Consider the following 16,023-nt stretch of genomic DNA (forward strand, 5'->3'; position numbering starts at 1 on the left):
GATGTGGCTGAAAATTTCAAGTTGAATTTAACTGGCATCTTCAATGGAAGTAGGTGGGTTCAGCATCATCTGCCTCAGAGATTGCATGAGGTCTGGAGCCTGCTCCAGGTGTGAAGGAGCAGAGTGTTGGCTGGCTAAATGATGGACTGGAAGGTAGAAGGTGACCAGAGGCTGGCCCAACCAGCATTGGCTTTGCTTCTTGCACCGACCTCCACTGCCCTGTTTTGGCTGTTGACTTGATGTAGGACAGCCAGAAATGTCAACTCGTGACCCTTCAGTCATCACATCTTCTGGAGGCTTCGAGCTGGGGTGATAGCATTTCCCGAGCATGTGGCATGGAGGTTGCAAAGGGGTGTCTGGGGCAGCCCCAGGAACTGGCAGTGTCTAGGGGATAGTAGGAGAAGGAGATAATAGTTAAGGCTGTCTGAGATTAACAGAGCCTGTGATGGGATTGATGTAGCAATGTGTTTGGGCTTCACTTCTTCTTAGTTTACTCAGACTTGTGAGTCCGGTGGTGTCTCTCCTCAACACACTTCATCCCTGTTGCCTAAGTCCAGCATCTCCTGGTGGCACAGAGCTCTCAAATCTTATTATATGACTGGAAGTGGTGAGGATGATAAGGTGGATTGTTTTACTGTCATTAAGGGGAAGGCTGAGTGATGAGGGCTTTGTGGCATCTTGGAGGTCCCACAGGGTAGAGTAGTTGTGACTGCCGCAGAGGTTTCCTCAGTGCTGTTACTCAGTATTGTTCACTCAGGCTGATTGATGTTTAGTAAACCACCAGGACTGAAGGCAGCCATGACAGCAAATTCACTTCTTGTGGTTTAGGTGTCCTAATTATCTGCTGTGCATTTTCTTTCCCTGTTGTTTCCCATGCGCTCCTGCCTGCATATATGTCGTGTGTACTGGGAATGTAATTTACTTCTACTTTGGCCCAGTGTACCAATTCAATTGATTAATCACATTGTGCTGGTGACAACCATTTTTACTCTATTCCTTACGACTGAAGAAACAAGGCAGGGGGACGTCTGAAAGCCAGGCTGTTGGAGTGGCTGTTTCATGGGTGGAGGATCCACAGATGAAATTTTGCCTTTGCAAATGTACATCCTGAGTGTGATGGGAACTCTGCTCCTTGTCATCCTTCCAACCATTTCTTCTCGCTGAAGGTAATGCAAGAAACTGTGCTTAAGTGTTTAATGCCTCCAGTTCCACCTGTGAGCATCATCTGCTTGCAAGCTGGGAGGAAGACTGTTTTCAGCTCTCCTGAGAAGTGTTGGTCTCTCCATCCATGATGAGTTTATCACTAGGTTTAACAGAGTGTCTTCTCTAAACAAAGAACTGAGTTTATATTAAAAGAATGCACTTCTGCAAGATGTCAAGGTCATGATCCAGGAGAGCAGGCTGTAGCCCTCAACCTGCTGTGGAAGCCTGTGGGGTTTCCATCTCCTGCAGATGAAATGCACAGTGTGCAAATTGGCTCCTAGGGGAAATAGCAAGTGGAAAGTGTAATCCTGTGTAGAAATGTTTATTTTCTAAAGCCAAGCGGCAGTCTCCTGTCCCTCTGCTGCCCCGCATGCTCCATGTCTATTTTGGATTTTAATAAATTTCTTGTTTATCTTGAGGAAGCAAATTAATAAGTAATGGCAATTGCTCTTTAGAGAGAAAGGCTGCTGAAGGCTGCAATCGTTTTAATTTAACGTGTGTGTTGTTGCAGGGTCTGTTCACTGTTGAGGCAGGCGCACTGGTGTCAGAGCTGATAAAATATGATTGTTCCCTGCACGCACAAGCAGTGGGTGTAAGGTCTTGCAAGTATGTCTCTGAGCAAGGGCTCAGGGGGGAATTAAGCTGCTCTTACTGGTAGCTTTGGGGCACCCATCTCCTTTAGGTCTGTGTAAGTTTGAAGCCCAGCATGACTGGAGAGATGCATCTTCGCTGTGCATTGCCGGACAATTCAGTGTTGCTCTCCTAGGAAAGCTTTGTCATTTGGTGTGTGGTGCTGGTTAGGTCTCAGCCCTCTTTATGTGCCAGAAACCCACAGCTTCATCCCTGAGACACAACTGAGGTGAAGCTGTATTTGGTTTGGAGGTGGCCAGGCCCTGGGTACAGGGCGTACCTCTCCTGTGGGAACATGAAGATGATGATGGAGCCTGCCTGTGTATGCATCAGGGTGATGTTAACATTACTGAACAACTAAACCTGAGTGCTCAGATGCCCTGAGCTATGATGAGAATGATGGAGTCTGCTTAAAAGATTAGGAGCTTTGGGATGAAAGATGAATTTCATTTCTGTACCTTTCTGTGTGGTTTTGAGCTCTCCCATTTATCTCTCCTTGAGGTGCCTGTGATAGCCGAGCTTCTCCCTTGACCCCACAGGTTGGGGTTTTTTGACCCCAGATGGTCCATTTGCTGTTACTCATTGATGGGCACTGTTGGCCAGCATCCTGCTGGTGGCTGAGATGGGACCTCTTGGAGGAGAAAATGGCCTCTTTGTTTTATTCCTTGCTGCTCCTTATCTGCAAAACCTGGATGTGAGAATGTGTAATGCATCAAGCTTGTGGGAATGGCTAAGCAGCTATGGGAAGCAGGGCTGGAACATCCAGAGTTGGGGCAGGATGGAATCTGCCTTCATGGGTCCATTTTCAGGTGTCTTCTCATCGAGGATTTTCCCAGCATCTGCCCTGACCCCTCTAATGACAGCAGTTTAGTTTACAATTATGCATCCTGTTCAGCCCGGCAGCCAGAGTTCCTGGAAAGCCTGACCATGGGAGTTTACCCAAAACCTTGCAGGTATTTCAGGCTGAGCCTGAGAAGGTTGCACTGGGGGGAAAGCAGGGCTGGGGGATTCCTTCCCAGGGATGCAGCAGTGGAGCATGGGCTCTTTGCATCCCTTGCTTAGTGCTTCCCAGCTGACTGTCCTGCCTTTGATGACAGACCCTGCTTCCCCCTTTTCCCCCTTTTCCCCCTTTTCCCCCTTTTCCCCCTTTTCCCCCTTTTCCCCCTTTTCCCCCTTTTCCCCCTTTTCCCCCTTTTCCCCCTTTTCCCCCTTTTCTCCCTTTTCCCCCTTTTCCCCCTTTTCTCCCTTTTCCCCCTTTTCCCCCTTTTCCTCCTTTTCCTCCTTTTCCCCCTTTCATAAAGGGTCTTACTTACTGAAATATGCCTGTGGTTAGAAGAGCTGGAGACTATCCATCCACCACCAGAAGAACTTCATTCCCCATAATGGGAGAAAATCACTACTAAATGTCTCCCCTTTCCTTTCAATTATGTGTATTTAGCATTAACTGAACACTATAGGTTTCCTTTTGTTTTAATTGTGATGAATTCCAGGGAGAAGGAATGGCTCTCTCTCGTTTTTCTTTCTGCTGTAGCCCCAGCCGTCCTGATGACAGATCTTGTCATTACGTGGTGTCGTTTTAGATGTTTGCACTGCACCAAAAGCAAACGGAGGAGCCTGCAGTCTAGGCTGTGGATTGAATAACAATATTTTATCCAGAGGAAAAAGAAAAAAAATCTGCTAAGTTTTTAATCAGAAACACGAGTTTTGCAGAGGCAACCCATACACTGCTCCTGACCCAATGAAACAATTACTCGTGTCTCTCTGGGTATCAGCTCCTGTGGCCCTTTGTGTTTCCAAAGTCTGCAAAGCTGTGTGGTCATCTTGAACTTGAAAAGCAGGAGGGCATGTGTTTTCCCATGTGCAGTGGGTCCTCTGGGACAGCTTTCTAGTTGCAGGCTCCTTCCTAAAGTAGAAGTAGGTGGCATGCTGGGGACAGTGCCTGTATAGAAGGTTAAAGGGGAGCACCAAGGGGCTTAAAATCACCACATGGGAATCTGCTTCTCATGAAACGCCTGCGTGCTAAATATGGTGAAAACTGCTGATGCAGGAGAGCAGAGCATCTTTGTCAGGCATCTGTCTCCCAACCGCCTTCCTTTCAAGCAAGGAGGGCTGCCAGGGAAGTCCCTGCTCAAGACCTCCTACTGCCTTCCTGACTTCTGAGAAGGGTCATATGAAAACTAATGTGATCAAAAGGGGTTTTTAAGTGTTATTTAAAGTGTGATGACTCTTCTCCAGAGGGTTTTTGTTGCACAGGATTTGGGGGTTTGACTGCTTGTCAGCTGTGAGCCCAAACTTTGCTGTGTGGTCTCACCAGAAAGGAGGTACTGGCAATTGAGAACTTGTGTGTGGTTGCCTTGCTTGGATTCATCTTGTCCCTCTTTGATTTTTCTCATCATGGACATGTTGCCTTTCTGTCGCCCACTGAAATGTCTTGAGCCTTGGGCGTTGTGGTGGGCAGTGTATCAGGGATCCCCTTTGTGATGGTAGCTGTGGGGCTTGGGGAAATGGCCATGCCCAGGAGATGGCAAGGAGTCCAGCTACTCCGGCACAGCCCCTTGGCTCTGTGGAGCTGACTTTGTGGTTGTGTAATTTTGGGAGTGATGTATAGTTTGGTAGGACTGGAGAATAATTACAAAAACGTGGTCCTTGTGGAAGAAGCAGTAAACTCATCCACCAGCAGGTTGGGTTGAGCTTGGGAGCTGCCACAGCACACTTGCAGATCTCTCCACTGTCTAGAGTTGGTTCTTCTAACATACCCTCAACACACTTCAGATACGTGGTAGATGAAAGCCTTGTGACCTCCTAGGGATACACGTAAGCTCTGGCATCCCTTCTGTGAGTGACAAGCAAGGAATGGAGGACCCCAATGTACAGACTCTTGCAGGAAGAGTGCAGAGCCAAGATGGAGATGTGGGAGGCATGACATGACATGACATGACATGACATGACATGACATGACAGTAAGTGTTCCCCCCTCCAAAGTGTGGGCTTGCTGGAGGGCACCACATAGCTTATCCTATTCTGACTTTGTGCAGAGATTCCAGGAACAGGAATCATTTGCTGCTTTCCCCAGCACTGTGGAGAAGGTGTTACATCTAATTCAAAGTCCTTCAACTTCTTCACTGGATTATTCCTCTCACTTTGCAGCCTTTGGGTGGATTTGGAAAAACTGTTTCCCATACAAAATCAAGATGTGTGCTGTCCCCACACCTCAGTTTTTGCTGAATGTTGAAATTGAGCATCAGGCTTCCCAAGTTTACTCCACCCTATCTCACCTCATCTTCTGGGGTTGCTCTGGTCAGAGTTGTCACCAGGGGCTGGTGACCAGCCCAACCACTGGTGTGCAGGAGTTATTTGAGTGACTCCCTGTCCTGGAATTAAAGTCCCTTCAGGAATAATTAATACTCAGTTTCCCAAAATTGCTCTGCAATAAAGTGTCCACAGAGAAGGCTGATCTGGAGCAGCAATTGCTGAATAATTTATTCTGCAATGAGTAGTCAATTTCCCTTTATGGAGCAGCCCCCGTAAGTTCAAAAATTTAAGTTTTATTGGTTTGGAGTGGAATAAAGGAAACTGCTTTGTTTTTGTGAAGCTACTGAAGTGAGCTAAGCTGTTTAAGTATAATAGTTCTACAATGTAAAAATGTTTGGCTGTGGTCTCCTCAGTGAAATTCAAGAGCAAAAAAGAAAAAAGAAAAAAAGAAAAAAAAAAGGTTTTATTATAAATGGGGTCTGTAAATGTTGGCAGGGGAAGAGGTTGTCCTGATGCCTGCTCCAGGGGTATGTGTTCAATTCCTGCATGGGGGATGGAGAGCAGGAATGGCAGAATGGTGTAATCTCTTAGGTTTTTCCACTTTGAGGGAGTAGTTTCAATGCAGAGCCCTTTCCTCTGCTTAAGTGAGGTTTTTGGAAGGAAGTTAATTGACCTTTTTAGCAAATCTGTTGCTGAGGCCATTACCACAAATGCTATTAAAACGCTTGGTACATATAATGTTCATTTAACAACATTGCCAGTAACTTAGAAAGTCAGACTTTATCCTCCCTTTAAAAAAAATAGAGCTATTCTTAGTGGAAAAAATGTCTTTTTTGGGGAAGAATTTGGAGCAGATTTTCATACTGAATCTAGGCTGCCTCATTCCCTCAGAAGGCTTCTGAGGGCCAGGAAAATTATCACTAATAACTTCCCTATAAATTGTAGAGCTGCTATTTTAAGGTCTGGTGTCTCAGGGAGGAGCAGGGTGGTGTCCTGCTTCCCTCCATTGCTGTGCTGTGCCCTGGTTTGATTCTGGTCTTAAGCTGGCTGCTGGTCCTGCTCCATGCAAAATGGAAATGTGGGAAGGAAACGGGTCAGGAGGCTCTCAGGCTTAGTTTTGCTTTTAATTTTCTGTATTAGTGGGTTGAGTTGGGTTTTGGTATGGAGGTGGTCTGATCCAGAGCTAGCTTTATATTGCAAAATATGCATTGAATGCAGTTTATCTTTCTGTATTTGGAGACAAAATCCAAAGCTCTGCTCCCTAGCCCGAGGCTAATGAAGACTTTGAGAAGCTCCTTTCAGGGAGAGGATCCATATACAGAAAAGCACATCCCTGGCTCTGAAGCAACTTCTTCCCTGACCAGGGGGTACCCAGCAATGAGCCCTTAAGGCAAGAGCAAGGGGCTAAGGGCTCTGGCATGGGAAATGCTTCGCTTTTAGGGGTTGAGATTGTGTTTTTGTGGGGCTAAGAGTTATGTGAGCCACATGAAAAAAGACAATGAAGGGAAGAGTGCTGTTCCACTTGCTTTTAACTGCGGTGAAGATCAGTGATTCCATCAGAGTGACACTTGCGTGGAGGGATAACAGGCATTTCCTAATTAAAACCCTTTTATGTACTAGAAGGCAGTTTCTCAGCTGTTGGAAATCTGGGTGGCTCCATTGAAGTCGGGAGGTGACCCCAGCTCAGCCTTGCGTGTGAGTTTTGGCATCTCCTGTTGGTTTCCTTGAGGCAGCCAGGGTGGTGACAGCACAGGGCTGGGGCTGCTCTGCTGCAGCCTCGGCTGATGGCGTGCACGGGCCCGGAAACTCCAGCTAAAGTGAATTTCCTCCCCATGGATATTTTCTTTCATGCTTGAAAACAACCCTGCATCTGTTTAAAAAAAATATAAAATAAAATACCTGAGCTATAACAAGGAACTGCATTGCTCCTTGTGCAGACACAGCTGCTCAGGAATGCAGAGAGAAGAGGGATGCATTTGGGGTGGTTACAGAGATGTGTTGCTTTTTATTCCTTGGTGTAAAGATGGTGTGCTCTCCACATATGCCAAAAAATGGCCTGCACATCCTCATCTTTCTAATTTCTCCTGGTTTTAAGAAGCTCTTTATAGTCAAGGTTACCTTAAGGTACACTGTAGCAGTGAAGAGCAAAGACTTGGGAGCATTTTTGCCACAAGTTTGCCACGTGGGCAGTACATACTAGCAAAGATGTGGTGAACTTTTCCTCTCTTACTTCTATTGCTCATGCTGCTGCAAAAATGTCATTTGGGTTGGTTTGTGTTAAATTTAAACTGCTATTAAAGGAATTCAGCTTGCAGGGCTGCACCTTAGCAGAGAAAACAGTCTGAGCCTTGAAACATCATGTATTTTTTTCCTTTCTTCCATCAAACTGTATGTCTTTGGAGCAAGGGCTGTTCATCTGGGTAGATTTAAAAAACTGTTTTCTGGTGGGCAGTGGAAGGATATGGAAGATTATGCTGAGAGGGATGGTCAGGGCTTTGGGGCTAGCAAAAAAGACTCACTTGGTCTTCAGGTCTGGATGAGTGCTGCAGGCCTCAGGGAAAAAATAGGGAAACAGTTTTGAATCTTTCTGGGGAATATCAGGGCATGGGACCAGCCTACTGGAGGACAGGCTTGTCCAGCCACCCCCTGATCTCAGTAGCATGAGGAAAAAAACCAACCTCAATTTCAGTCTCCTAGATAAACAAACACCAGAAATCTCGTAAGGGTAATAATGGAAATCACTGGGAAATTGAGTTAATACAAGGGCATCTGTGTAAGTGAATGCTCGGGACAGGGAAATGGCTTTGTCCTTTAACTCTAGTAATGCTGGAGCAGATGGGAAGCGCGGTGTGCTTCACGCATTAGCTGGCTTGGATAAAGAGCAAGGCAGAGGCCGATCCTCGTGGCTGATTAGAGGTTAACAGGGATAGAAACCAGCGGATTGACTCTTCATTTGCAGGAGGTGTTGTGGGATCAGAGCAGATGGCAGAGAGAGCGTCCCTCCAGCTTACTCAGCTGCTCAGAGGAGCTTACAGCTCACTCCAGCACAAACAGCCCTGCTTGCATCTCCTTTGTTTACAGCTGCAGCTTGTGTTTCTTCCCTGACCCAGCCAGAGACCCAAGTATTTCTCTTAAACCTGTAGTAGTTGGTGTCTGAGGCCCCATGGACATGCAGGGACACTTGCAGGCGCAGTGCATCCCCTCCAGCTCAGCTGTGTCCCTTTGTTATGGCTTCTCCAGCGGCAGCTCAGCCCCGGGCACGGCTTCTTACTGGGGGCTTTTAGTGGTCTTCCTTAGCTTTGTGAAGGCCAGAAGTACTTTTCTGGGTATTAATGACCAGAAAAGGACAGGAGCATGGTAGGGACTGGGGAAGAGGGCTGAGAGGGGAAAATGGAAAGCCAAGGAAGTGCAACTGTCTGGGGCAGCATCCTCCTGGCCAGCTATCACCTGCCACCTTCATCCCTGTCAAGGTCTCACTCACACCTTTGCCTGTGATCACAAAAAGAAATTGCTCTGGGGAAGAGGGGGGATGTAAACTCATACCAGCTCTGCTCATTGACTCACTGGAAGCCCAGATTCCCTCTTTTGCAAGGGAGAAATGGCAATTGATTCAGCCTTACCCTCTTTCTTTTTGTCCTCCAGGGCTCTGAAAAGGCACATTTTATCTGTGTGTGACAACACCTGCCTAGGGTGCCTCTCATTGAGCTGTGCTGAATCAAAAGAGCAACAAGAAAAGTGGGTTTAATTGCACACATCTTCAGCGGAGTCTTTCTTGCACTGGCAGCACAAAAGGCCAGCCCTGCGCTGGTTGAATGGAGCCCGGGAGGGCTGGGGCGCGCTGCGCTCTCCGTTACTATCAGAGGCAGATGATTCACTTTGCTGGAGCATTGTCATGTGCAAATGAGTTCATGAGCCCATCTCCTTTCCAACTGCAAGGTCAGGGACTGAGCAATTGTCAGCATCAGCCTGCTGGAGGAATTGATCTAGAAGCTCTAAAGCTTTGGGAGATTTTACCAACCTCTGCTTGCCGCTGTGTGAGCACACAGACACCTTCCTCCTGTGGGTGTTGCCTGCATTACAAATATTGACTGATTTTAAGTTCACGTTTGGAAAGCTGCTGTTCCGAGGCACGGAAATGTGACCAAGAATGGCTTATAAATAACACTTGGTGCAGCAATTATTATTCATTGCTAGTTATGGCTTTCACACAGTGGAAAAACAAATGGTTTTTCCACTAGGAGCTGGAGCTGCAGTCCATTTAATCACTAAAGAGCTTGGAATCACTTTAGTTGAAAATACCTTTCCGCTGTGGTTTGGAAATTTAAAAAAATATTTGGGTCATGTTAACCTAGTGTGTATGATGGTGTGCTGAGAATTTCAGTTTACCTCATCTGCATCTGCTGAGCCCCATAAATATCAGTGTATTTGTTCCCTTTCAGTTTCACAGAGCTCCTGCCTGCCTGAAGGCAGAGTTACCCCAACATACATTCGACATGAGGTTAATCTGACTGGAGGCGGGGTCCTGGGAGATGAGCACCAGAGCCAAGCTGCTGACTGCCACAGCCACCTCTCTGTCTGGGTTGTGGAGGGGTGCGGCTGGTGCCTTCAGGAAGCTGTGTGGATGGACTTTCCATTGCGTTGCTCCTGACAGAGCCTGCCCAAACTATCAGGCTCAGTTACTCGGAGGTTGCTCAAGGTTTTGGCAGCCTGATGTGGGGGTGAATTCTTTATATACAGCATCTGGCTGCATCTCACCAGGGGTGCTTGCTCAGGGGAGGGATGTGGTTGCGTGTGTCCATCTGCAGAGTCATTTCTTGCCCCACTTTGAGGTTACAACAAGGACCAAACAAAGCCTTCAGAGGAGGCACAGTGATAAGACAAGTGCTCCAGGTCTTACCCATGCACTACTGTTCCCAGTCCTTGCACAGCAATGCAAGTGCAGCAACCTCAGGTGGTCTCTGCTGTTCCAGGGCTGGGTATTAGAGCTTGCTGTTCTGGCATGAAGGCTATCTCCTTGGAAGGATTGCCCTAGCAATCAGTGAAAGACAAGTGAGTGTTGTGCCTGGGAAGAGCAAGATAATTTTTCCAAATGGCACAACTTTGCAAATGACAACTGTGACTTCTGCCTGGGCTGTGGTGTGAAATCTGGGGGAAGGCTGTCAGCAGCAACTACCAGAGACAGCAGACCTGAGCTCTTGAGTTCCCAGATAGTGTTGTGTCTGTGGGGTCCTCCTCTCCCTCCTCATCCTCACAAGTGTTGAAGACTCTAGATGACACAGTTATTAGAAGGGAAGGGGTTACTCCTGTTTTGTTTTCTAGTTTCTGGCATTTAAATTCACACCTGGGCTGGCCCATCTCTGAACTTGAGGTATTGTAATGTAACCAGCTTCAACACTGGCTTTACCTTCAGTGGTTTGCTGGGGACTGGCAGTGTTCACAGCCAGCTTGGTGTTAGGTTGGAGCTGCAGGACTGGCCAGTAGTCTTTCCCAATGGGTGGCTTGTGGACATCTCGGTTAAAAAAGCTAAGCTGAGAGGCTCTGGCTGCTCTTATGGAACTGAAAAGGTTTGTGAAGCTCCTTTTGGTTGAGTAGATTTAGTGATCAAAGAATTCTCCAACTTGGTTAAACGTATTTCTGTCAAGGCATTAATGGTCTTGTTTGAATAGCAAAGTTAGTTGTGTTGGAGCTCCTGCTAAAGGCTTGATCCTTCACAGCCATTTCAGAGCCCAAGGATGTTTTTTGGATCCATGCTTCTCGCAGCCTGTGGGATTTATCTGCTCCAAAGAGGAAAGTGTTGCCCAGCTGATGAGTTTGGAAGTGCCACAAACACCTAGAGGACATTTCTATGGTCTGCTTTAATTTAAATCAGAGGCACAATATCCTGCTGCACTAATATAAGGTCCTTGCTCTGATGTTTTGTCCCTGTTTGATGGGTAAGTGGGATTGGGAAGATGTGCTCATCATGCCCTGTGTGCCTATGAACACTCATGGCACCTTTCTGTCCTCTTTCTGGGGCAGGTATGAACACTTGGCTCCTTTTGCAAGCTGGATCAAGGAGACATCCAGCAGGAAGCATCCATGGTAAAAGTAGGGGAGGCTGTTTTGAGGCAGGAAGGAGGCGACATCATCCTTGGGACAAAGCTAAGCTCCAATGGACTGCGATGAGTCCATAGTTACAAAGGTGGTATTTAATTATTTCTTTGCCGTATTTTCTTTGCCAGGGGTTTCAAGCCCTGGCCCTGTCACTTTGCTGGCAGCAAATCAAACAAGAAGTTAGCTTATGTTAAGGAACAGAAGATGAAGCCCTAGATAAGCACTCAGCTGTAGGAACGTCTTAAATTGAAATGTGCAGGGGGACACAGAGGAAAGTATTCGGTTTTGCTCTCAGCGCTATCTAAACCCCATGTCTGTTTCTTTTTGCTGGAGTGCTGGTGCCACTTGCCTCATGTGCTTTGTGGGATGTGAGATGAGTGTCCAGGAGGGTACAGTGACAGCTGTCCATCTCCAGGGTGACCTGCTTAGCCTTTTGTTGACTGTAGCCCTAGAGTTCTGTGTGCCCCAGGAGTGAGTGCTTCGATAGTTGATGGAGCAACCACACCATAACTTACTTTTTAACCACTACTCTTCTCTGGGACAGTGATACCTATCACTGTTAGGCTGGTGAAGCTGTCTTCCCACCCATGGGTGCTGGGGTGCAGACCTGGCTGCAGAGCAGGATGCAACTTGGTAGCTGCAGGCTGACCTGCCATTAATGTAAATATTCCTAAATAATGCCTCTATTCGTGCCCACTCCTCTCTCCCCTCTCACCCTGTTTAACTTCTGGCTAAGCTTTTGAAAAATGTTTTGTATAGAGCTCCCAGTTTATCTTAAATAGACCTACTGCCACCGTGGCTAAAATCTAAACTGACACTTGACTTCGGGCTCATGTGCCAGGTGAACCTGGCAATTGCCAACATTCTGAGCAGTCTTGTTTGATGTGCAAGGCCTGGCTACGAGCTGCAGGGACTAGCTCTTGCAATTGATGGGGAGCACAGATTTTAGGGTGCCTGAGAGCAGACTGGGAAGTGTCTGGGCAAATTTCCTTTCTCAAGGATCTGGGTTCAGACCACATTTGGTGTGTTTTCAGGCTTACACCTGTCTGAAACAGGCTGTTTGGTTAATTGGGTTCCTCCAGCCTTCCACCAGTTAGACCCAGGTGAGGTGTGGCCCATGAGCCTTCTAAACTAAGTGTTTGAAGGCAGTGTTTATGGGTAATAATTAGAGTTAGAGGGTTTTATGTATATGTGTGGATGTGCCTGCGGGTATACATATGTGTATATACATACATTTTTGCTTAGAGACATGGTTTCCAGTCCTTTTAACTTGTTCAAAAAGTAAACTAGGGAGAAACTGGCAGCGAGTCGGAGCTGCCTGCCAAGCATTGCAGACCAGAGAAGTGGTAAAACATAAACACTTCGGAGTTCATCCTCAAGATTTATGTAGTTTGGCTGCCAGGGGATGGCCTTGAGCAAAGGAAGGGGGTTTGTCAGCCCCTGGTCCCACAGTGCTGAGTTGGGCACCTATGCAGCCACACTGTCACTCCTGTCAGTGTGCAAGTGAGAGGGCAGCGCGGGGATGTCCGTCCCTCTCCTCCTGCTCCACCGACCGTGTGGGGTGGGTTTGAGGTGACACCAGCAGAACAGGTCTGCTTCCTACTCCCACTAAAGTGAAGCAGACCTCCTTGATGCTTAATCAGATTTGAATGTGGTTTTTGGCGTGGCTTTAAAGAGACTGGCAGTGAATAGCTGTTTTTGATGCCATTTATTAAAAACCTCTGGTAGAATTTGTCTCAGAAAGCCTTTGTGAGAGCTGGCAAACACACAAGGGTTTGATGTAGTTAATGTATTTTAATCTTCACCCCCTCCCCTTTTCCTTTTCTGTTGCTAATTGTAGGGCTCTCAGCTGTCTGCTGCCTTCCCTGGGGGAAGGCAGGCTCTGCAGGGACCTCTGCACAAACACCAGCTTCATAAGGTTGCAGTGGTATGGAGAAAAGTGAGCATCGTCTCCAGGGAGAAGGGCTGGAGTAGGGTGCTGGGTCCTGGGTACCATGCTGGGCTCTGACACAGGAACACGAGGTGACCCATGCCACATTAATCAGCCTCCTGGTGCAGCCTTCTTCTCAGAGCAGTGAGGCAAATGGATGGGGGAAACAAAGTGGTCCCTTTTTCAGATGGGTGAGCAAGTGCAAAGTGTTAGTGTTGGACCTCCTTGGCAGTTGTGTGTCTTTTTTTGCTGACTTTATTCCTTGCTTGCTTGGTGCATCCACCTTCCTTGAACCCAGAAGATCTTCTGTGCCCATTTTGTGGTCCTCACCTATGTTTTGGGACTTCTTTTCATGGTTTGTGCCCAAAGGTGCTGCATACCCTTGCAGCATGGTTGGGACTGCCAGGAGCACCATATCATTTGTGCAGACGATTTGGGTTGTCATTGCAGCCCAGTTCATGGGTTGCACTCATGAGCAGCTGGCTCTCTCACAGCAGTGTTTCAGAGAATGCTTAAGAGCTTACAGGGAAGCAGCAAACACCGTGGAGCTCAACAAGCAAATGGTTTCCCCCCAGCCTGCAGTTTGGGCTTTACATTGCTCCTGCCCCTGTTCCTGCTCTGTGGAAGAGCTCAGAGCTGTGGCCATGCCCTGAAGCACTCTGACTGGTTGAGGGTCTGAAGTTGGAGTTGCGTTGCATTTAATTTGTGGGTTTTTTGTCTGCCTCATCAAAGAAAAGAAAACCTGGCCTTTTTCTGCCAGCCGTCGTTCACGTGAGTTGCAAATTCAGCAAGACGGAGGCGTGGATGAAAATTACTCCCAGGAGAGAAACAGTCTGAGAGACTCTTAAACAAATGGGAACCAAGCAGCTTTGCTCTTCCCCTGAGGGTTTGGCTGTTAAATAAACTTGCTGATGAGTCTGGCTGCACGTGTGTGTTGGTGCAGAAGTGTGTTCATACACAGGCTGGGTGTTGCTGGGTGTGAGCCATCAGGATGGTGTGCATTGGGTGGTGCACTCCTTGACATATGGATGTATGAGCATTGATGTATGAGCAGCCTTGGCTGGCCTTGTCCTCCTTCCGGAGTTTGGATGGATGGTCATGGTCAGAAGGAGCCTAACTTGTCCTTTCCCTTTTATCCTTTCCCTCTCCAGGGTTCCATCTCAGTGGGACAGTAACGGAGCCGGCGACTGCGACAGAACCAGAGATGACCTACAAGGTGGCCATTAGCTTCGATCGTTGCAAAATCACCTCAGTGACATGTGGCTGTGGGAACAAGGACATTTTTTACTGTGCCCATGTCGTGGCGCTTTCACTGTACAGGATCCGCAAGCCGGACCAGGTCAAACTCCGTCTTCCCATCTCAGAGACCCTTTTCCAGATGAACAGGGACCAGCTCCAGAAGTTTGTTCAGTATTTGATCACAGCACACCACACCGAGGTGCTGCCCACTGCCCAGAAGTTGGCTGATGAGATCCTGTCATCCAACTCAGAGATCAACCAAGTGCATGGTAATTCCCCCCTCCTCCTTGGGTTGCTTTGCATTGCTTCACTCTGTGTTGGGGCTGAGTTGGTGGTTTTACACTGACACTGGTGACCTTCATTTTCCCATGTTTGTCTGTTGCTGCACAGGGAAAGGTGGCAGTGTCAAACTGACATTAATACATGGGTGTTTGGGACCACATGGGTGTTGGCCATGTGTCCCCATTCTGCCCTCTCTTCTCCTTTATATGTTTATCTGTCAAACAGTAGCTTCAAAGGCAAGAAAAGGCAGAGCAGGCAGTCTTGTGGTGCACAAGGCATAGGTCAGAGTAGGATGGAGGAGCCAAGGGTAGAGGAAGGGAGCACATTACTCTGCAACACAGAGGATATGGTTCTGGGACCTTAAGGAGTGGGAGGTACAGTGGGGACATGTCTTCTCCAGTGTATGGGAACATGGTGTCAGCCCAGCTAAGTCATGCCACTGAGCTGGTAAGAGATAAGGCTTTAATCTCCATGGGTGTTAATTTGCTCATAATAAATGAGCATTATTGTCCTGACCTACTGCACAAAGGCAGCAGAAGATGTGTCCTGGGGCTTTGTGTTTAGAAGATGCTTTTGATTCCTTCCCCTGGAAAGCACTGGCTTGGTGATAGTGCCTATCCCAGCCCTGCTCCAGTTGGCCACTGGTCTTGGAGGTGGTCCAGGCTCCCTGGGGAGTTGCCCTGAGGCTCCCTTCATCAGCCCAAGCTGGGCAGTCCCGCTGTGTATTTACCAAGGAGGCCAGAAGCAGAGGTTGCCCAGGGTCTGCAACAATGAGCTGCTCCCCACTGCTCCTGTCCCACCAGCTGTAGAGCAGAGATAATAAACACTTATCTGCCACGGAAGGGCGTTGTGAGGATTAACACATGCCTGTTAAGTGCTCTGAAGATGAAAAGCCCCATATGCAGCCTAAAATAGGATCTGAACTGGTTGAATCCACATGTAGAGGTGAGACCAGGGGTCCACCTCCACCACAGGGGTGATGGCAGCTCTGATCTTAGATATTTTCCCCTCCCTCTATCTGATCATTCCTGCTTTTGCCCTGGGAGAGTCTTTTGTCTCCTCCACTGGGCTACATCTGCTGTGTGTGTGGTTGTGCTCTGAATTACTCGCTTTTGCGGGGAGTTCCTCATCTTTTGACATTGAAAAAGAATGGGGAGCTATGGTACTGCAAGAATCTGGTGTGATCTGCTCCCTTCCCTGAGTTGATCCATTGAAGCTGACATCGGGCAAGATCCCTTCTTGGACATTGTTTGAGACTACTTTATCCTAAGCAGACTGAAGAAAAGGTTTTAAGGCTCTGAATATTTATTGCTCTAGAGTCAGCAAAAGGCTGGTGATTGAGTCTTACAAAGATACAGATGTTGGCTTCAGTTCAATATCTGCCTCCTGCTTTT

At 47.7% G+C, this 16,023-nt stretch overlaps 1 protein-coding gene across 1 annotated transcript in view; it reads left to right on the forward strand.

Moving 5' to 3' along the window:
* The window catches only part of ZSWIM5 (zinc finger SWIM-type containing 5), a 97,708-nt gene that overhangs the window by 53,453 nt on the left and 28,232 nt on the right, over window positions 1-16,023 (forward strand). Inside the window, exon 2 of the mRNA XM_071750295.1 lies at window positions 14,260-14,616. Within this exon, the coding sequence (XP_071606396.1) occupies window positions 14,260-14,616 (357 nt within the window). The remainder of the gene's footprint in view (window positions 1-14,259; window positions 14,617-16,023) is intronic.

The sequence above is a fragment of the Heliangelus exortis genome, chromosome 8 (genome assembly GCF_036169615.1).
Source record: "Heliangelus exortis chromosome 8, bHelExo1.hap1, whole genome shotgun sequence".
NCBI classification, from domain to species: domain Eukaryota; kingdom Metazoa; phylum Chordata; class Aves; order Apodiformes; family Trochilidae; genus Heliangelus; species Heliangelus exortis.